The sequence below is a fragment of the Pinus tabuliformis genome, chromosome 8, assembly GCF_031772625.1.
Source record: "Pinus tabuliformis cultivar Carrire ecotype Pingquan chromosome 8, CPIR1, whole genome shotgun sequence".
Lineage (NCBI taxonomy): Eukaryota > Viridiplantae > Streptophyta > Pinopsida > Pinales > Pinaceae > Pinus > Pinus tabuliformis.
In genome coordinates, this window is record NC_142294.1 from 812,217,944 (window position 1) to 812,241,764 (window position 23,821).

Here is a 23,821-nt window from a genome sequence, read left to right on the forward strand (position 1 = left end):
AGCAATTGAATGGGAAGATCAGTGAATTTGTGAACTAGACCAGCATAGGATGATAGATCTCGTCATGTCATTTCTAATGATAGGTGGCACCCACATAACTCCTCACGGTTGAGGAGATATGCTCTTTCAAAGATGATATCCTGAAAGTGTGCTCATGATGCCCAAATGAATGGTATAAGGCAGCTTTATGATTGGTCAGTATTTTGGCATTAATATCTAAGAAATTCTTGAAGAGATGATGCGGATCTTGAGTTGACCAAGACAGCCCCCCGAAGAGAATTTTTCATCATGTATTCGGCTTCAATATATGAGCTAAAGTCAGCCCTATGAAAAGGAAAATTGAATTTAAAAATTTAGAACTTTGAGATCATGTTGGCTCAAATTGGTTGGGGTAATTCCTGATTAAATTTTCAATTTATGACAGAGTTTGAAGAGCATGTCAGCCCCCCTATTGACCCCCTTCATTCACTATAAATAGGAGCTCGTTTCTCCTCCAAAAAGCATCAATTTCATCTTTCAGGCCAGGGCAGAATGATTATCTGAGTAGACCAAGTTCTTGAGGGATTTTTGGGCATTGGTTTTTTATTCTTTTGTTTGGGTTTTTCATTGCGACTGAGACGAGTTCTGAGGCAAACTTTCTGAGCATACTTCAGCCCTCTCTGAGGCATATTTCGACCTATGACTGAGGCCGAATTTTGGATCCCTCCTAAGGCCAAATTTCTGAGACAGAGCTCCAGCTTTTGAGGCATCTTTTCGGCCTATCTTCTGAGTCTTTTCGGCCCCTTCTAAAGGACAAATTCAGCCTATTTTGAGGCCCTTCCTGAGGCTGTTTTGGGCCATCCTGAGGCAGCATTGAGGCCACGACTGATGCATTTTTAAGGGCAAGACAGAGGTTGATTCAAGGGCATTCTGTGGCATATTACACCGAGTTCCTGAGGCATAATATCAAACTTTTCCTGAAGGCTTTCTTGAAGCAAAATCGAGCTTGTTGAGGTTTGTCTAAGGCAAATTTTTTATGCTGGTTTCTGAGGCCAATATGGGCCTTATCTGAAGTCAAGTCTGCACTATATTAATCATAGTAAATGTCTGTGGATGCCGCAAAGATTGGGGTCTGTTTAGGTCATACATAAGAGGTCAGATTTCCTTTATGACAGTCGCAGACAAGTAGGAGTAGGGTCGTTCAAGGCCTGTGTTACCCGCAGCTAAAGACTCATTTGTAAGGGTTGTTTAAGATCATTTTGAAGGCAACAAGAATCAGTTGTTGCAGCAGTTAGAGACCTGATTTCTAAGGCAAAGTATAAGGCTAACAGTGACTGGAATAAATCCTAGAAAATGTGAGTTTAGAAGCTGATACTCCTGAGGTCTGAGATTGAGTCATCTATGCATCAGACCCCTGTACATAGAATGTGTAAGGAGTCAATTCATATCCAGTGCATGTGGAATTGTCAAGAGATTGGATGGAGTGCAATTAGAATTTAATATATTCACCTGTGCATCAAATGAGCTAATGGGATCAAATACTGTGTGAATGTCATGCATTCACTAAGAACATCATCATTACAGCTGTCTATATTAATCTCGTGATAGAGAATTATGATCAACGACAGAGTATTGTTGTTGCTAATGTTTTGTATTGTTTGTTGGTAATTGACTTGTTATGCCAAGTCTACTATTGCTAGACAGAGTTTGCATTGCAGGGAATGAGACCTCTGGAATTGTAGCTTTGTAACCCTTGAGTATGTTGCTAAGGATGATAATAAATTAAATCAAGTTGTTGGTGCTAATACATGGTTTGTTGAGCAGAGCTGCTAGAGACTTCGTATATGTTGATCCCATTAGGATTTTTGTTTTGAGCAAAGAGGTTTATGTATTCAGCTGAGCAGAAAATACTATTAATACATTGAGCAGGTTGTTTGACAGAGATATGTGTATGTCTTGAGCAAAGTGTTTGATCCTTCTGGTGAGAAGAGAAAGTTAGCATTATTGTCAATGACTTTGTGCCAATATTACAGATTGACAAAGTCAGCAGATTGATTTTATGTTGTTTATATTGATTGATATTGAGCAATGAGAAGAGGTGGATCCAGTCTGAAGAAATATGAAACATGGTCCATTGTGGTGAATTGAAGGTCAGAGCTTTCAGGGCAAGTGGTGGCTTGCTGAGTAGGGTGGCAGGGTAGTGCTAGGGCAAGTTGGAGCTTGCAGGGCTTTGGAGCATCCTTATAGTTGGCGCTGATAAAATCGGGGTGTTGGAGCATCCTTCTAGTTGGAGATGGTAAAACCATGGTGTTGGCACATCTTTTCAATTGGAGCTAATAAATCAGGGGGTTCGAGCCTCCTTCCAGTGGTTGTTGGAGAATCTTGGAAGTTGGCGCTTCCTGTTGATGCGATTTTTAAGACTTAATTTAGTGGTTTTTCTCCTGGAAGGGTTTGCACCTAAAAATCTCTTGTGTACAGTCCTTGATGTTATGAATTATTGAATCATGAATGGTGTTGTTAACTATTTAATGTTTACGTGATATGATTAAAATTGTTAAAAAGTTCCCAATACTGGTTCACCCCCCTTCTCAGTATTGCTGAATATTCCAACAAAATATGCTCTCTATATCAATTCGTACTGATGGAACCTAGTATAGAGTTGGGAAAACCTCTAAGGAGTATTCTCCATGGAATAACCATGTGCTGAAAACAACTAGACTTGTAATTAAAGTAATTGTAATGTTGAAGGAGCAGAGTCATGCTTCCAAGCTTCTCATCAGTCGATGTTTGGAGGCGCCAAATCTCAATCTGGAAGACACACATCCATGGTGAAGACTTTGCATGAAGATACAGTGAAAAATGAATCAATCACCAATCCGTAGTGAGAACCATCGATAACCAATCTAAGGAGTCGGATTCAGAGTCTAATGTCATCACCCAGCGTGATGGACTGAGAGAGCAATGCAGACTTACTAGTGTTGTTTTCTGCTCATGACAAGGTCGATCTTTGGGATTGATCTATGGTTGTTATCATTCCTACGCATTCAAAACACCATTGAAGCAAGTGGAACAATTGTGAATCGCTATACTAGTTTGGAATTCTACCCCTGGAAATCAATTAGCCAAACCACGATTCATACAAGATTTGTCCTAGATTAGACCACAAATGATGAAAAAAATGCTTCAATTGGGGTTTCAGAGGACAAGATCAATTTTTCCCATGACAACTGTCAGGAAAAAAGCATTAGTGGACAATACAAGGCAATGAGTTATGTGGAAATAATGAGGCTAATGAAAAACAGATCTAAACTAGATTATTTTTCAAGCAAGCAACCATAGATGCAAATTCATCTTCAACAAGGGTGCATTGATTTTAGACATTAAATCGACTACTCTCCACTAGAGCAAACAAATCTATCTTTAACACGACATTACTTCCTATAACTTCTGCAACTAGATTTTAAAATAACAATAATATACAAATTGAAATGTTGTGCCAAATAATTGTTGCATTGCTTGGAAACTGACATTAATAATCTTTAAATTGATATGATTTCCTTTTCTCACAACTGTTGGAAAATGCGAAGTGGCAGCTTATTAATTCTTCTTTTCCTTAACCTTAATACTTGCTTGTGAATTTTATTATTCTTCTTGTGTTTCTTTATTAGATCTTCTTCATCAAACAAATATCGATAGAAAAATAAAGACAATAGACACAAAAATTAGGCTCCAAGCCAAGGCAAAACCCCTCAAAGGGGAAAACCTAGAAACTCTTCTCTTCTTATAGAATCTACTTCAAATGAGATCACAAAGACCCAAACCCTAGACCAAGTCTTCCTCCAAGTACCAAGTCAGACCTTCAGCAATTCCTTCCTTGATTCTGCACCAACCAGCTTCAATACTGCAACTTCGACCCTGCAATTTTGGCTTTGGAGCTTCTCTGGAAACCCTAGTTCACCTTCCTCTTGAGACCTTCCTAGAGCAAGATAGCTCCTCCTAAGGTCAATGAGGTCAAGGTAGGGTATTCTTCCTTCTAGCTACAATAAACTGCAATTTGTCCTCTTGCAACTTCGACCTCCTTTTGTAGCACCAAACACACTAGAACTTCGCATGTGCGAGAGAGAAAGAGCCCCAAAACAAGAATTTTCATCCTTTCTTCCTCTCGACCTTCACTCTTCTTTTCTCTGCTTCCCAGCTACAGATTGAATTCTTTCTTGAGAGATCGAACTTCTTGAGTGAGTGAGTGCTAAATGAGGTTGAACTACTTCTTTATATAGTCTTCCCAAGGGGTTGAATTCCCTTCTTTAGGCCAACTTGTACTTTTGGAGCTTCCAAGACTTTCTAGACTCAAAAATAATTATTTTTTTTACAATTACATTTCCCCTGGAAGGGTCTTATAAACATGATGTTGACTTATGACAATAAATCCTAAGACCTAACAAACCCTAAAAGCATGAAGAACAAGATTTTGCCTAGAAGACCATAAATAAAGAGCATGAAACCCAAGCTTTAATAATAATAAATTTTTCTTTTCTTCTCTTGTTTGTTACGTAGGATACATATTGAAACGAGTACAACAACAATTATGAAGACTGAAACTAGTTACATTTCCAACACTCCCTCTTAACTAGGGAGGTATTCATAATTGTACAACATCATTCTCAAATTGAAGAGTTCTCATACAAGGAGTTGGATTGATAAGCCATACTGTAAGCATCATCATTATGACCAGCACTGTCTTTGAGGCCTAACTAGACAATCTCTTCTTTATTCAAGAGCATTTGTTGGGAGGCTTTACGTGTGATATTACACTACCTCTACAAGGCACATACCCCATCTGGATGTCCATAAGGTACGTCCTTTTAGGACTATTCTTATCTTCGAACTCCATACTTGAGTCCTCAAAGAATATCGGTCCTCTTCGACCACTCTTCTATTGAATGATTGTCACGTTGAGGAATCTAGGGCAACTATCTTAGGTGATTTCTCTTACTTTGATAACTGCTTGTAATATCTTTTTACTTATCTTGATTAGCTTCTTCTTCAACTTGATTATTATTGTTTTCTTATCATCAAACAGCTACCAAACAATAAATAACAATGAGACAAGAGAACACAAGATATAGGCTATCAGCCAAGGCCAAAACCTCCCCTCTTGAGAGGAAAACCCGCAAGAACTCTTCTCTTCTTATAGAACTCCAAATGACGAATTCCACGACCTAAGACTCTTGAAAAAGACCCCTCCAAGACCAAGTCAACCTTCCTTCTTGATGAGCTTTCCTTATACAGCTTACAACCATAAACTTCGACCTTCCAGCAACTTCAACCCCCAGCAACAATTTCTGCAACTTCGACCAAGCAGGTTCACAGCGTTGACCTAGATGCAACTTCCCAGCTTCGACCTAGATGCAGCTTTACAACTTCGACCTAAATGCAGCTTCATAGCTTCGACCTAGATGCAGCTTCACAACTTCGATGCAACTTCAAAATTTTGTTTTGCCCAACAACTTTAGAAACCCTAACATAAGAGAGAGAGAGGTCCAAAACTTCGATCTTGCTCTTCTTCTTCTTAGCCTTGATTTTCATCCTTTTTCCATCTTCTTTCTTGAGGAGATCGAACTTGCTTGTGCATCCAAATGAGGTCGAGTTCCTTCTTATATATAGGCTTTCTAGGGGTATGAATTGCCTCCATGAGGCCAACTTGATCTTCCATGTAGGCCGACTTGTTGCAACTCGTTGACAAGGTCTTGGAGGGTCTTTGACTCTATTTTTGACTCAGATAAATTTTCTTTACAATATGTAACATGCCCAAAGGGTCTTCCATACATGACAATGACTCAATTGACTTGTAGACTCAATGACAAGCCTTAGAAGCACTCAATGGGTGCTTGACCTATAAATGAATTTCCCTTGAGCATGAAACCCATGCCTCAAGAATGAAAATAATAAATTTATTTTTCTCTTTACATCAAACACATAAAATCATGATTACATATGTCATTATGAAGACCGAACCATATTTCAACATGTCCCATTCTCAAAGAGTGTCAGTACCTTTCATTTCTTGGATGCTTTATCCTCAAGGAAACCACAAATGCTTATCCAATCCTCCACCATTCTCTTTCCATCACCTGAAGAAGAGAATGCACATGTGATGTCTAACATCACTCCCTCTCAAACAGAGAGGATATCCCTATTCTCTTTGTAATCAGAGAATAGATCCTTGCTCCTATTCAAGGAGACTCCTTTGCTCCCTCTCAAATCTAGAGGAGTTTCCAAACTTCCTTTCTAATTGGGAAGTCAACACCACAAGCCTTATAGCTTGTCTTCATGCGAGTACCAACTACTTGAACTTCATAACTATATGGCTCCCCCTTTCTTCTACATCTCTGTATCAAGATTGCTTTCTTTCGAGGTATCATGGAGCCATCTCCACTCTTTGTTCTTGCGACGGGATCTAGGTCATCTCTCTTTCTTATCACTTTCATTTTCGACATGAAGACATTGCATTGAGCCTTTCCACACTTTAAGTTGATCATGGCTTCCCCATGAAAGTGATCTCCTTGACCTTCAGGTTATCTTCTCGCATTGTTGCCTTCCAATCCCAAGAGGGTTATATCTTGACTTCATAGTTTCCAAGTATAAGACATTGAGCTTTCCTCAATACTCTTCATCCATACATTTGAACTTGCCTCAATTGTCATCATGTATTCCTGAAACATAGTTCCAAGTAGCCAAATAATATGTTAACCAAATAACCAACAATTAAAATCAGACTTACTGCATCATGATGACCTTCTCGTACCATCAACATCCTTATGGTCCATCTCCACTTGAATCTTCCTTCATGCATCAGAGTGCCCGAGGATCGAACTTGATTACCAAGTTACAACTTTTTCTTCCAAAGATTATACTAAATGTTAATCATTATTTTACATATTCTAGAGAAAGTCTTAATCTTTTATACATCCTTAGGTATGTCAAATCATATTCTTTTCAAGCATCATATATCCATATACTTAAGCATATTTTATGACCAACTTTCTTTTCTCAAGATTCGATACGTATGAATCTTATCCAAAGTATACTTTCAACATGCATTCTTTTGCTTTCATCTAATCATCCAACTATATATTCTAAAGTGAGTTTGCAACCTGACCCATTGCATTCCTTCATCCCTAACAGTATTGATAGCACATTACATGGAATGTCTACTAACCTTGTCATGATGCTTTAACCAAGGACCTTCCAAAATGATGATCTTTCCTAAATCATGATGATTCAACTAAGTAGGATGACAACTTCTAACATAATGTTAGATAATACTTGGATGAACATTATGCAAAAATGGTCTATCTATCCATCTATCTAGATGAACTTCTACAAAGCAACTTAATCGTGTAAATTCTAGACATGCTACTATCATGCTTCTCTTTATGATGTTACACATAATCATACTATCTAAAGAAAAGAACATCCTATATAAAGAACCTACCAAATAGAGTGCCTTTTTTATTAGAAAAGATCCTCCACTTCTTCCTTCTTCAGCTTCTTCTTAGGTTCTCCCACTGCCTCGACTACATGAGCTTCACTTATTTCCTTTCTCTTGTTGTTTTGTTGGCTTGGACAGTCCCTCTTAAAGTGTCCAAACTCATTGCACTTGAAGCATTGAACCTTAGACATTTCTTTCTTCTTGGACTTCGCAAACTTTCCCTTCTTCAGCTTCTTGACTCAGGGTAGAAAGGCTTGAGACTGCTCATCTGACCCAATGTCATCTTTTACCTTGATCCTTGATTCTTCCATAATGCATTGAGCCCACAAGTCATCAAATGGAGTTGAATCTTTCTTGGAGTAAAAGCTTGTCGCAAAGCAACTCCATTCCGGTGGCAATGCATTTAGTACACAAATGGTTACTTTCGAATCAGAAATTGTTTCCCCAAGTCCTTGCAAATGGTCTCTTAGCTGAGAGACTTTCATGAGAAAGGATGCCATATCCTCATCCTTTGATTTCTTCATTCTATATAACTTATTCCACAAAGACATCTTTTGTCCTAATGTACTTATAGAGTACAAGTTCACTAGCTTGTCATACATAGCCTTGGAAGTTTTCAAGTTTGCAACAAATGGAACAAGAGAATCTTTAATGGATTCAACTATGATCCTTTGAGCCCTTACTTCCCCTTTCTTGTACTTTGCTAGTTCTTGTGTCTTGTCTTTGCTAGGTTCAATAATTTCCCCAGTAACATACTCCATTACTTCTTGTTCTGTGAGTATCAGGTCAACCCTTTTCTTCCATGCTAGATAATTTGATGCTCCAATGAGCTTATTGCTCTCCTTGCAGAAAGAACCCATATGACCTGTAGATTCAGACATGATGTAATAATATGATACTTACTTGATGACCAAGATTCTCCTTGATGATGTCTTCAACCTTCTTGATGCCTTCAAGATCTTTGAAGAGACTTTAATAATATCCTTGGAACAAATTCCAAGGGTGATGAGTGATAACAAGATCCCTTGATGCTTCCTTCAAAGATGCCTTCCAAATAAATCTTCCTTCAAGTGAGATCAACAGCCTTCTTGTAACTTTCCTTTGATGTAGACTTAATCTTCTGCAGAAACCCTCCTAGATTAATAGGTCTTCTACCAATGAGTCTTTAACTAGATCCTTCAAGAGACAATCCTTCTTGAAGTATTTCTCGATCAAGCTTTCATTAAGAGTTTCTTTTTTCCTTTCCCTTGACAATCAACCTCTTGTAGTGTCCTTCCAGTTGCCTTCTCTTGTTCACCTTAGCCCTATAACCATGTTGGAAAATGAAAAGTGGCAACTTATTAATTCTTATTTTCCTTAACCTTAATACTTGCTTGTGAACTTTATTATTCTTCTTGTGTTTCTTTATTAGATCTTCATCAAACAAATATCAAGAGAAAAATAAAGACAGTGGACACAAAAATTAGGCTCCAAGCCAACGCAAAACCCCTCCAATGGGAAAACCCAAAAACTCTTCTCTTCTTATAGAATTTGCTTCAAATGAGACCACAAAGACCCAAACCGTAGACCAAGTCCTCCCTCAAGTACTAAGTCAGCCCTTCAGCGATTCCTTCCTTGATTCTACACCAACCAGCTTCAATACTGCAACTCGAACCTTCAACTTCGGCCTCCTTTTGCAGTACCAGAAGCCCTAGAACTTCGCACATGTGAGAGAGATAGAACCCGAAAACAAGATTTTCCATCCTTCTTTCTTCCTCTCGACCTTTGCTCTTATTTTCAATGCCTCCTAGCTATAGATCGAATTGTTTTTTGAGAGATTGAACTTCTTGAGTGGGTGAGTACTAGCCTTCCCAAGGGGTCGAATTCCCTCCTTTAAGCCGACTTGTACTTTTGGAGCTTCCAGGACTTTCTAGACTCGGAAATAATTCTCTTTTTTACAAGTACTTTTTGCCCCGAAGGGTATTATAAACATAATGTTGACTCCTTTGACTCATGACAATAAATCCTAAGACCTAACAAACCCTGGAAGCATGAAGAACATGCTTTTACCTAGAAGACCATCAATAAAGAGCATGAAACCTATGCTTTAATAATAATAATTTTTCTTTTATTCTCTTGTTTGTTACATAGGATACATATTGAAATGAGTACAACAACAAACACTTATGACACAGAGCAATATTTTTCTTAATTTCCGATTTGATTTGAGATGAATAACCCACAGGCATATTTTATTAGATCTGATCCATAGATAAACAATATACCACAAATTTCTGAATCAGAAATTCATGGATCTCATAAATTAATACCATGAACTTATAAATCTATGATATTATCAGCCTCTCTTAAATTCGTTGGCTTTGATACTATGTTAATAATTGAGCACAAGTGAGACACAACAAGAAATTGGCGGATAAAGCTTAAAGACATATTCAGCATATTGTATTGATTTCAAGACAAGAATTTATATTACCTCAATTGCATCATTCTAGATCTAGATCTCACTAACAACTCATCAATGGATCATGACAACACCTCATCAAAGATAAGGTTTACAACTCATATCTATGTGGTCTTAGACTTTGTAATTATCTAGGGACTCACAGTCTAACAGGAGGTGGTCAGGGACCAAGGGCCCACGTTAGCCCATAGAGTGCATCAGGTAGATGATGACCATGCACCAGGTGCAAGATGGCATATCCTAGGTGTCATCAGACTGCAATGGAGATGTGGGAGGCATCCCCATCCAGGGTCTACATTCAATATGGTAAACATTTTTATTCCACTAAGATTTTTTCTTGTATTGGGCTACTAGAACTTTAGCCAGCTGTTGAAAGGTCACAACATGGTAGGAAAGCAGCACAACAAATATTTGCAAACAATGAATTTAAAAACAGGGATTTGACACCCTAGCAGATATTGAATCGAATCAAGATATGCCAAGAACTTATGCAAGCAATGTGATTATATCAATGCATAAATTTAATTAAGAACACAACTACATTCCAGAGAAAGGTAATTTTGGTATAAGAGATGAATTATAATCCATAAATTGTGTTACATAATAATTAATTAACAAAATAAAACTTGTATTCTACAAAGAATAGGATAACTTATAACATTATTCCATGTGTATCCTTATGTATTTCCAGTTTCCACATACTTACCAGAGGATAGATGCTCCCCAAGATGTCAAAAGGTACTCCCAAAATCATTGTAACCTACAACCATGAACAGAAACAAACCCAGGCATCAGTATATATATTATAAATGCCCTAATGTAAGATGGTCTCTTCTCTCAAGTTGAGCTAGATATCTAAGTGCTCATCAAAACAAAAGCATGCAAATTGAATGTAATTCATCTCTAGTGGTAAGCCTTGTCTCAAAAGGGTCCAATTCCTATCTCTCCTTAAGCTTACCATCAAGCCTTCGGAGTAAAAGATCGAAAGGGAAAAATGAAGAGCCTTGGCAAAAGATAACCACCTTAGATTTCCTGATTCTCAGCATCCCAATCAATGGCAATATAGAAAACCAGGACACACCATTGAAAAAGAAAAAGCCTGAACAAGCTTAAGCAGAAAATTGAAGACCTTAGATTTCACTACACAAGTTGGTGCATCTTTCAAGCACTCTGAAGTGACCCCTCCATATGCCCTAACCAAGCCTCCAGTACCTAATTTTATCCCTCCAAAGTACCTGAGCACAAGATACATCATTAAGAAATATGATGATTGAGAAGATCAACTAGAAGCAGCAGAACACAAACGCCTTGTTTTCAAGAAAATTAACCACACTATCACAGTGTTCTCTACATCGTATGCAATAAATAACAAATAGAATTAATAACCTGATTACCACTGCCATTACTCTGTCTAGACCAGACGAAACAATTGCAGAGTGGATTGGTCTCCCAGCTGTACCCCCAGGCTCTCCATCATCATTAAATCTATATTGCTCTCCAAGCTGTATTAAAATAAGAGAAAAGGTAGTTGTTCTCTTAGATTCAATCAATCAGACTGGAATCTTGATCCTTCAGCAGAAATTAGGGAATCACTTTCAAGTTTCATATCACCAACACTGCCCACCTTGTAAGCCCAACAGTTATGTGTAGCACGTGGGTCTCGAACCTGACACCAAGACCTCAGGATATTTTAGAATTCGTTTTTGAGTCTCTTTAAGACAAAATATAATGAGGTTTTCACTTTTAACAAGTTCAACCTTCTGAACAGCTGAATATTCTCAGGCAGAGATTCTGAATCTAAAAACATGTAAGTAATACAGTTGTGTGGATAAGCAATATTGTTATTGTCAATATTTTCATAGAAAATCTCTTAAAACAAGAAAACCTCCTAAAGTGACCTGCAAATACTGGATGTCTTACACACACTTCATTTATGTCCAGGATTACAGGAATTCTTAAGAGTTCCAAAGACCAACCTTTGCATTTTTTTTCCTATTTTTTCCTGGAAAACTGTTTTAGGATACTGAACTTCTGGAGCATGTCACTTTGAGGATTCTCAGGATAAATATGTGGGTGCACTGAGAATCAAATCTTCACTAGCTGTGGCTTAAGCCTCCACTAATCTATATCTAGACAACATCCCAACAAACTCCAAAGACCAACTCATGTTTATGTTGAAGAATCTAGGGCAAATTATGTGTAGTGTGATTCTTCATTACTTGATAACAATTTGTGGAGTCTTTTTACTTTTCTTCTTAGCTTAATCTTCTTCTTATTATTATTAATGCATGTGTGTGTAGTATGTACTTCATCAAACTGCTACCAAAACATAAGAACAAGAACACAAGATGTTGGCTCTCTACTAGGGCCAAAACCTCTCTTCTCTTGAGAGGAAAACCCTTTTGTGAATTTCTCTTATTGAAGCTTCTATTGATCAATGCCAAACCCTAGACCCTTGACTAGGATATCCTCCAAGCACAAGTCAAGTCCTCTCCTCTTTTCTGCACTTTGTTCCCCGGCACATAGGCTTCCTTCTTCTGGCACTTTGCTCCCCAGCACTTTGTCCTCCTTTGTTTCTTGTGTTGGGATAGACCTTCCTTGAGTGAGCCTTCTAGATGAGGTGTTCCTCTTCTATCCCTTGCTCAAGTAGACGGTAGACCTCTTCAGTGAGATCCTTCTTCATGTATGGGTGTATGACTGTACTGCTGTTCTGCTGCCCTAGTTTTCTTATGTGTGGAAGGTACCCTTAGTGACTTAGGGTCCCTCTACCTTCACTAGAGAGATAGGCTCCTTCGCTAGGCTTGGGAGTCCTTGTAGACTTGATTTGTTACCCAAACAATGATATGTCTGGAGTCTGGACTGCTTACCGACTGCAGACTTATCTTCTTCTTTTCCGCATGTGTGACTGTTTCTAGCCCTAGAAACAGTCCTCTTCTCCTCGGCCTTATTCCTTCTTCCTTCATTTGTGAGGGTCTCTTCTTCGCTCTTAGAGGGAGGCCTTATAGACCTTAATTTCTAGCCCAAACAGTGATAAGTATGGGACTGATGTACTGCTGTTGTTATGACCGCAGAGAGGCCTCCTTCCTTCGCATGTGTGGCTGTGTTTTACCCTTAGAACAGCCCTCTAACCTTCGGTCTTGTAGCCTCTTCCTTCGCTGCCCTTGTAGACCCTTTACTTCGTCTTTCTTCGTTCTTTTCTTGCCTCCTTTGCATTGTGGATTTCAGAGCTCATTGAGTGCGTTGTATTGGAGTGGACAGCCTCTATAAATAGAGGACTGTCCCTCCTTTTAGGCCGACTTGTAGGCCAACTAGCTGTCCTTAGGCCGACTTGACTATTTCTTCAATATTTCCTTTGTTTTGCTTCTTGAGGAGGACGTTTCTGCATGGAGAGGACTTGCACTTGTCTTGAAGGCATTCCTTTGACCTTTATATTATTTTATACATAGTGTAACATGCCCTCAAAGGGTATTCTATAAATATATTGACTCTTGACTTCCTAGAAGCACTTAAACATGTGCTTGATCTAATTCAATGAGCACGAAACTCATTGACAAATATCATAAAAGTAATTTCTCTTTTCTTGAATAAATACAAAAGTCAAACTTACATTTATGAAGACCAAACCTAGTTACACTTCCTTCAACAGATTATGAATACAAGATTCAAGACTCATGTAAACAAGGAAGAGACTCATAACACTTGCTTGTAGGATCTCAATGAATTTAAAAGTTGAAGTGCTTATGATTGCCTCACCAGTTGTTTAAGGCACATGATTCTGTTCAATGTATCGAACTATGCACTGCTTGCAGCGTAGGACTCCAAAATCCACAAGTTTACTAGGGTCTCAGGAGGCAGGGTTAATCAATTAGTAAATAACTGGCAATTCATCTCCTAAAAAGAGATTCTGCATAGAATGTGTTACACCTCATATTGTATGAGGTTTCACATTGTGATTTTCATCAAAATGATGGGGTTTGCATCTGGTACCTTTGTAGCATTGTGATGGACTTGTGGGGTACATCTTCATGGACCATCTTCTCTTATTGGCATTGGATTATCTGATGGAGTTATTTGGTGGACAAGATTCACTCCCATATGCTGGTTGGTCATGTAGTGGTTTGGTGCTACGTCCATGCCTTTGATGGATCACTCTCTTGACATATGGACGCTTGCTACCTCATGTGCCATAGTTCTTGGAGAATGCTACTAACTGTATGATGGGTTATGTCATTGGTTTGTCACTAGGAATGGATGTTCCAAATTGTCCCCTTTTGTTGAATGTGAGGTAACAACTGTTACCCACCAAAATGGATAACCCTATAGGAGAAAAAATTTCTCCTATGTTACCAGATCCGTGAGGCCAGGGGCCAAGATCCGCAAATCCCCGCATTAGATAAGAATTCGGATCCAAATTCACAGGGATTCAGGTAGGATCTGTATTGTGCATGGTTACTCAGGATTGTGCAAATATTAAAACCCAAAATGCAGTCTAATCCCGATGTTTTGAAACCCGATGACGTTTCGCTCCCAATTTTTTTCCGTGGGGATCTGTTTAGAATCTACACTATGCACTATTACACGGTAGATGTTGCACAATCTAATCCTAATAGTGGTTGGTTGGCGAATTTTAAAATATGGCACAGTGTAATTTAAAACATGTGTTTGTTGGTTGGCTTGATCAAACTTAGAATTTACATTCACACATGTGCTCATGATTGAAGGTTAGCCCAGGTTCTCCTATTACATTTGCCTGCTGATAAAAAATAATCGTGCCATCACCTGGTTGTTATATATGTGTAATTACTTTTATGTTGTATTTCAAATTGGACATTGACCATTTAATTTTTAATGTTTCTAATTTAAATTGTTTAAATAGTTAATGTATAATATTTATTTTAAGTCTATTAATTTAATATATTAATTATTTCATGTTAAATATTGATTCTAAGTTCATTAATTTAATATATTAATTGTTTTATAAGGATAATACATAACAAAATTATATATAAGTTATATTATAAATTTTATTTGTAAAAATTATAAAAAAATATTTATTTTGTTAGCACCTACCGGATCTCCATCGTATCCAGGTCATAGTTTTTCAAAAAATTGGTGGATCTGTATCTATATCTGAATCCTGGTAACTTAGTTTTCTCCTATTCTTCACATCCACCCAAGTAGCCATGCAGCCCTTATATCTGATGGCATGCCATTATATCTTTGCCACCTACATCAAGCATATGCTTCTCACCCATCCGACAAGTGCACATGGATAAAGGTGGACTTCTGAGCAAAAGGTACTTTATTCATTTTGCAATCGAGTGCTTATGTCTTTGTATTTGGGCATTTGATATGGATTATGGGGTGAACTAGAAGAAAGACGGGTTTCGATTGTGATCTTGTTCTTTCACCTTAGATGGAGGGGTTAATCTTCAATCCTAGTCTAGTGGGACCTCCTCTAATGGCCCAATGAGTATAGGAGGGGCACTACTTGGGAATCCCTGATTGAGATAGCATAATTCCATCTATCCATATTCCATATTTACCACTTTCCAGCATACATTACAAGCCCTTGCCTCACATCCATTCTTCGGGTTCAACTGACCATTGATTCTCTGGGATTTGGCACCCATATATCCACATACCTGGGTAGGGCCTAGAAGTTTTCACTGGGAGGTTGATGCAGCTAAAAGAAAAGGAAAGAGCATATCATGGCCATAAAACAAAGATAAAGAAAGGATATCAAAATGCAAAAGATGGTCGAGACATACAAATTAGCATGTCGGCAAGCCTAGCAAGAGCTCTACCTCACTCATTATGGCCATCACCCTCTTCCTAAGCACATGTTGCTCCATTACATTATCAAAACGAACCCTTGCACGTCCCAACCTAGATGGGCAATGAAATGACTCATCTTTAAGGGGTAATACAATTGCAATATCACTCAAAGCAAGCTCTAACCCTTTGAGATATGAGCAGTAATACAAAGAAAAATCAAGCAAAAGTAAAAGGCGCACAAGAGTAATGGAAAAACAAAGGCCGAGTTGGTAACTCGTGTATCCATGATTGCTCCCTCCTCTCATCTATACATTCAAGATGTGGATCCCCATCATGTTGGTCCCCTCCATACCATCATTATTAATCACCAACACCTATCAAATGAAGGGTGGACTGTGGAAATATTACTTCCCCTTAGGGGTTGGAAACACCCAATAGGGTTGTCCTTTAGCCACTCCTACCTAAGGAGGAAACACCATTGTGAGCTCAAGGCCTTGTTTTGGAAGGGAATCCTTATTTGAAGTGTTAAATAGCCCATTACATTCAACCTTGGTTCACTTAGATGCAACAATGATTATCGTCCCTAATGACTGGTTGTTTTCACTAGAATCTATGTTGTGATTATCAAGTGGTTCAGCAGCCCATGTCCTAGGCACCTTACCCACAAGTACCCAAGCCACCAAAGAAGCATATTGACGCTCACAGGTGAAGTGCTAGCACATCACACATGGCCTTGAGCCTCCAAGCAATAATAGCACATCACACATGGCCTTGCGCACCTCTTGCACCTAGGATGTTCTACCACTTTGCACTACATTAGATGATTCTTCAAGATGTGATACACCTGCACCCAGCATGCCCCTAGGCCGACCTTAGCACCATATGAGGGATGGTAACTAATTCAGGGCCCGAATGAGGATGGTCTCACCTTCAGAGACTTTGGAACACTAGTAGCACCTAGAAAGCCATCAACATTGGAGCATAGATGGGCATTATGAGCAATTGGAGACCCATGGAGACCCCTTTGTGGTGCCGCGGCTGAATTTTGGGATCACAGAGGGCTATTGAGGTTGATATGAGGGCCAACCCTCAAATCATGATTTTTAGATGCTACTACATCACACATGGCACCTTGTAGCACCAACACATGACATTTGGAGCCTCTTTCATGGATGACGTCATCTTTAGAAGCCTCACGGCTCATAAATGTGGACTTTTCTTAGCATTTATGTCAAAAGCTAGTGGGTTGGCTTGTAACCCAAGGCATCTTTGTGATTTTACTTGTTTTTAGGGTCTTGTAGGCTAATAATTAGAACTCATGCTCCTCATATAAATAGAAGGGAGCATCATTGTTATTGATGGTCACTTGGACTATTTCGGTCCTGTAGCCCACCAAAAGTGGGATACCCCTTTGGAGAGCCTTTTTTCTGATGTATCCTCCTTCAGCTGGCAGTAGCAGCCCCTGACAGCCACCTAATAGCTTTGATGTGCTACTTTATCTTTGCCACCCACCAAAAGTGGGATACCCCTTTGGAGAGCCTTTTTTCTGATGTATCCTCCTTCAGCTGGCAGTAGCAGCCCCTGACAGCCACCTAATAGCTTTGATTAGCTTTGATGTGCTACTTTATCTTTGCCACCTAAGCCAACCATCGTGTACTCTCGCACATCTGTTGAGATCGTATGTTTGAAGGTGGGTCATCCAATCCTAAAGGTATGATTTTTCATTATGTAATTAGGTGCTTATGCTTTTTTTTCTTGGGCACACTTGGGTACAGATTGTTGGGTGACTTGGAAGGAGGAAGGGTTTCGATTGTAGTCTTGTTCCCTTGACTTAACTAGGGGTGTTAATCCTCAACCCTAGTCCCATGGGATCTCCCCTACTGGCTTATAGCTTTAGGATGAGCACTACTTGGGAAACCCCGATTTTGGTAGCGTGGTCCCATTTTCTTGTTCCACATTTTCACTCCCCTCTATACATTACATGCCCTATTTCATCATCTTCCTTCTATGGGTCCACATGACCATTGGGTCCACAAGCTCTAGTATTGCCCTTCCCCTTGTCCACATGTTTGGGTCGAGGTTGGAACGATACCGCAAAGGTTGATGGAACTTAAAAAAAAAAAGATAAAAGCATAATATGGCCACACACAAAAGGAAATGTTACCACAAAATGCAAAAGATAGTCGACACAATAAATTTAGCACGTGGAAAAAAGCCAAACATGAGCTCTACCCCTTACAATTATGGCCATCATCCCAGTTCCAAGGGCCCCTATGAGTGCCCCCTACATTATTAAGGAACCCATGCATGTCGCAACATTGGTGGGCAATGAACTACCCCACCTTAATGGGGTAATCACTATTATATCATATACAACATGCTCTCATCCCCTAGAGCCCCGAGCAGTAAAAGAAAAGAAAAAATGTCAATAAAAGGCTAAAGGGTGGAAAAACAAAGGTCGGGGAAACTCATGTACCACAATTGTTCCCTCCCACATTCATACACCCAAATATGTGGACATCCCTCACCATCACCACCCTTAAGCCCATGTAATTTGGCCTTGAGACCCCTGTGTCCCTCATCCACCTCATCATTATGCACATGACACCTACCACTTGAAGGATCCTTCCTTGTGTGAAAATGCCTTAATCTAACACATCAAAAACCCTACTGCAATTTCTAGTTTACTATCTCCTACTTGTTCTTTACATTAACAAGTTATTTAATTGCATAAACATCAAAATAAACACAAATGCAGCCTTCATAGATATACAGATCATGCACTGAAATAAACAGAAACAATAACACAAGGGACACTATTATTTTTGGACAATCATCCCTGGAAAAACCCAATGCAGGAAAACCAGTGCAACAGATATGAGGGTTTTATTATTACGCAAATTTTGTGAATACAACTAGGGTGCCAGAAATGGCTCACCCAACAGAGAATATCCTCGGCAGTAGTACCTCTATCTGGAGACAGATATTCCAGCAAATTAGCAACCGGATGATCAACCCCACAGTGACTCTGATGGTTCCTTGTGCTGGACAGCGAAAGCTGCTCCAATCACTGCTCTAGAACTGCGTCACCCTTTTTCCAGATGATCTACTCTCAATCTGCCCCACAAAATCTCCCCAGCGCTACCTCTGAAGCCCACCGTTAGCCTCTACGGCTTCTGCGTCAACCTCTACGACCTTCTGCCTCCTCTACATCAACTCTTGCTGCCTCTGCGTCAGCCCTTCTAGGGCTTGCGCTCTCTCTAGCACTGCGTTGCCTCTCTGCTATGTATTCTTTAGCCTTAGATGAAAATCCCTTGCGGAACTGGCGCTCACTACAACTCCAATCACTAACTCGATTTCCTCCGCAAACCCTGCCCCAGAAAATCGAATTCTTGATCTCTCTTGGTGTGTCTCCAACTGACCCTCAAGCCTCCTCTTATACTTTTTCTGTTGACGATTCAACGGCTGAGATGAAGTCCCTATTTAACGTCCGAGATTAAGTCCCTAATCAACGGATAAGATTAGAACTGGCTTGATCCTCGTCACTTAGAACTTTCTCACCCATTTTATATTAATACACATTTATATTTTTATTTTCCCAAGTTTAGACTTAGGGACCCATTAAAAATATTAATTATTTTAATATCTCTTCATCCCGGTGGAATTTCTCCAAACGATTTCTGGGTCTTGGAGATCTCATGTGCCTTAACCTCTCCACCAATTTTCATGGCTAGAGCATATCCGATGCTACCCAAAATCAACACTCCCTCTTAGCAAAGAATGTGTTATAGCAATGCTTCACCATAGAAGCATCACACTGATCTTCCGCATCAGTCCTCTATGCTGATGCTTGGCCTACTGCCCTACATCCACTACACTACTGCTTCATGTACTACTGCCCATGACACTACCACTGCTACATCTGTACTACAACTCCCTCTCAACATGTTGCATCATGTTGCCCATAGCACTGCCATTGCCAACTGCTGCACTGCAACTCAGTTACCGAGAAGTAAGTAACTGACTTCACCCAAACACTCACATCTTAGTCATTCTAGAAGCCTCGAGATCCTGAAGCTACCTCTGCTGCTATCCTGTGCTCCCTCTGCTACCATTGCGCTGCTACAGACTTCTACACTCTAGTACTGCCTTGTCACCCCATCACACCATGCTCCACGCGACACTTGTCATCATGCTACTGTCGTTAAGGGCTCCCGTCGCCGTATGTGATCCAAGAGTTTGGGCACCTCAAGGATCCTGCCCTTAGCATGTAGTCCTCTTGACTACAACTCTGTCTCCCCACCTCTTCTCTAGAGGCGCATGAGCACTCATGGCACAATCGTCATCAGTCTCGACATCCTTCTCTGCCTTTGCTGGAGCAGCCTTTGAGTCAAAAGCTTCTCCCTTGCCTTTCCTCCTAGGGCACTGAGAAGCATATTGTCCCAGCTCTCCACAGTTGAAGCACTTGACCTTGGAGATGTCTTTCTTCTTCCTCTTTTGAACCCCGTGTTGTCCCGCTGATGCGAGAGCTGCATCCTCCTTCTCCTTGATTCGAACTCCCTTACTACTACTCCCTGCCTTGTTCATTCTCCTGAGCTCTTCCTGTCGAAGAGCTGCCCACATCTCCTCCCAACTGGGGAGAGTCTCTCTACCCAAAATTCTTTGGACAAATGTCTCCCACTCCTCAGAGACTGCATTCAGGGCAGTCCTAACCATGAACTCTGGATCCGGTGTAGACCCCACAGAAGTAAGTTGGTCTCGAATCCCTTGTAACCTGAGAAGGAAGGGATCTATCTCCTCTCCTTTTTGCATCTGATATGACCTCAACTAATTTTCCAATAACATCTTTCGTTGCACGGAAGAGCCCTGGAATAAAGTGGTCAGGGTCTACCACATCTCCCTTGTTGTGTTCTTCTCAGCAATATGTGGTATTTCATGATCCTTGACCCCGTCTAGGATCATGCATTTCGCCCTCACCTGGGCCTCCTCATACTTTGCATCAAGGTCAACTGGGACAGCTACTGTTCTCAAGGCATAGTCCTTGATGCGATGTTTATCCAGGATTTCCAGGATCCTGGCCTTCCAGATGACAAAATTGGAAGCCCCGTCCAATCTGTCCTAATCCCTCAATCCGTTCACTGCCATCTCTGCTCCTCTTCCCTAGACTCCCTCTGAGTCCTGATTTCCTTCTCAAAAATCCTCCAGCCAACTGTCGAATCACACCTCTCCAATCCTCCTTTGTCACTACAACCCGAATCTAGATTTCTTGGCTAGAAATCTGTCGAGGTAGTGCTTCCCTCTACTTTGGTTCAGTCTCCTCAGACATTGTTTTGTACTCACAAAACCAGCGTCCCACCAGTTCCACAAATCAAAATTTGCTCAGCTCCCTTCGCACCGGCAACTAAAGAATCTAAGCCCTTCTGGCTCTATGCAATCACAGTGAGACTTGGATCAACTCCTCCTGGCCACTGCATCAATCCTTCTTGGCTCAAAAAGATGACTTGGCACTACATAAGCCTAATATGCCTCCCTCTGCCTCTACGTTGGCTTGGATAGCTGACACAGTTACTGCGTGGGCTCCTCCCAGCTACTGCTTCTTCTCCTAGCTCAGAATGTTGACAGCACTACGTAAGCCTCTGCATCACACTCTTTACACTGCGTCACTCCTCCTCTCGCCTCTTCAGCTCTGGAACAGCGTTGTCTCTTGGGACAGCTGCTTCTCTGCTGCAAATTCTCATATTTTCTCGATTGGTATCTTCTATCGCCTCTGATCTGTAATTGCTCTGATATCATGTGAAAATTCCTTTATCTAACACATCAAAAACCCCTACTGCAATTTCTAGTTTACTATCTCCTACTTGTTCTTTACATTAACAAGTTATTTAATAGCATAAACATCGAAGTAAACATAAATGCAGCCTTCACAGATATACAGATCATGCACTGAAGTAAACAAAAACAATAACACAAGGGACACCGTTATTTTTGGACAATCGTCCCCAGAAAAACCCAATGCAGGAAAACCAGTGCAGCAGATATGAGGGTTTTATTATTAAGCAGATTTCGTGAATACAACTAGGGTGCCAGAAATGGCTCACCCAACAGAGAATATCCTCAGCAATAGTACCTCTATCCGGAGACGCGATAAAATCGCGATTTTATCCGCGCATTTAATTCAAATCGCAATGCGGATGAAAAATCGCGAACGCCCAGACTCTAATTGTTCCTTGTGTTGTGTGCAACAGATCCGGAGACAAATATTCCGGCAAATTAGCAATCGGATGATCAACCCCATAGTGACTCTAATTGTTCCTTGTGTTGGACAGCAAAAGTTGCTCCAAGCACTGCTCTGGAACTGCGTCACCCTTTCCCGGCTGATCTACTCTTAGTTTTCCCCATAGAATCTCCCCAGCATTGCCTCTGAACCCCAGCGTCAGCCTCCACGGCCCTTTGCACTGCCTGCATCAGCGTCTACATCTTTTGCGTCAGCCTCTCCGACCTCCTACCTCCTCTGCGTCAGCCCTTCTAGGGTTTGCACTGTCTCTCTAGCACTGCGTTGCCTCTCTGCTATGTATTCTTTAGCCTCAGATGAAAATCCCTTGCTGAACCACCCCTCGCTGCAACTTTGATCACTAACTCGATTTCCTCAGCAAACCCTGCCCCAGAAAATCGAATTCTTGATCTCTTTTGGTGTGTATCCAACTGACCCTCAAGCCTTCTCTTATACTTTTTTTGTTGACTATTCAACGGCCAAGATTAAGTCCCTAATTAATGGCTAAGATTAGAATTGGCTTGATCCTCGTCACTTAGAACTTTCTCACCCATTTTATATTAATACACATTCATATTTTTATTTTCCCAAGTTTAGACTTAGGGACCCATTAAAATTATTAATTATTTTAATATTTCTTCATCCGGGTGGAATTTCTCCAAACAATTTTTGGGTCTTGGAGATCTCATGTGTCTTAACCTCTTGACCAATTTTCATGGCTAGATCACATCCGATGCTACCCAAAATCAACACCTTTTAGGGGCTGGGAACACCTAATAGGGTTGTCTATTAGCCACTCCTACTAGGGAGGTAACGCCATTACATGCTCAAAGCCCCAAATTTGAAAGAGAAACCCAGTATGAAGTCTCATGTCTGCCCTTGATTAGCAAGCTTATTCACTCAATTGCACTATTGAATTATTGTGTCTGAAGGCGAGGAGACACATTGGATCTTATACAGGATTGCAGATGGGTTTTCATTTTAGACTTGGCCTCCCTATACGGGATCCAAGCCCTCTAGAGGATCATGATGGCATTTGTAGAGTGAGTGTCGGGAGTCATGGGCCTCCATTCATGCAGAGCATTAATTGCCACACCATGGGCTTCTTCAACACCACCATTAGCTTGTTCATTGCCTCAGTTATTTGAGAGATGATGCACTTGGACCACGATGCCCCATTCTGTTACACATTGCACTTGACACTTGGGATCTTATCCAAGACCCAGAGGAGGTTGGATCTTTCCTAGGGAGACATGGGAGGGAATGTGTCATCCTTCAGCCCTCATTGATGGAGCATCAACATGATTTTGAGCCACTTGGAGAGCCATGAGACCCATTTTGGAGCCCCAAGCCTAAAATAGGGGTCCCAAAAATGTTTTGCAGCAAAATGAGGGGATGATCCTCTTCATCATGATTTTAGAGGCCCTCTACCAAAATTCTAGCACAATAGGCATGTTACCCACCACCTGTGGGTAGTATGTATAGGAGAAAAAATTTCTCCTAGATGATCCTCAATCAGCAACCAGTAACCCCTTGTGTTAGTTCTTATAGCATCGAATGTGTTCTAACCTTGAAATTTTGTGGAGAGGCTATAATACATGAGATCTCCAAAATCCAGAAATCATTTCTGGAAATTCCGCCTAGAAATGACTTAATTAGATTATTAGTCAGTTTTTAAATATTACCTAAGTCTAAACTTAGGGAATATGACTAATTAATCAGAATTAATTAAGTCACGGTGTGAATGTTCTAGAAACTCACACGATGTTATGCTCTTAACCTGCAAAAAGATACCCAAATACAGAATATGCGAAGAAAGATACCCAAAACATAGAATAGT

General features: G+C 40.3%; 1 protein-coding gene across 5 annotated transcripts in view; it reads right to left on the reverse strand.

Moving 5' to 3' along the window:
* Window positions 1-23,821, reverse strand: part of LOC149238050 (ribosomal protein S5 domain protein) — a 150,997-nt gene that overhangs the window by 100,685 nt on the left and 26,491 nt on the right. For 3 of the 5 annotated variants that reach the window (XM_089372903.1, XM_089372900.1, XM_089372902.1), the window contains exons 2-5: window positions 11,557-11,598; window positions 11,319-11,434; window positions 11,062-11,167; window positions 10,639-10,692 (exon numbers count right to left, since the gene is read on the reverse strand). In XM_089372903.1, the coding sequence (XP_089229029.1) occupies window positions 10,639-10,692; window positions 11,062-11,167; window positions 11,319-11,434; window positions 11,557-11,598 (318 nt within the window). Of the gene's footprint in view, window positions 1-10,638; window positions 10,693-10,954; window positions 11,168-11,318; window positions 11,435-11,556; window positions 11,599-23,821 lie in introns of all 5 variants that reach the window. The other 2 variants (XR_016246362.1, XM_089372901.1) reach the window with 2 other exon arrangements.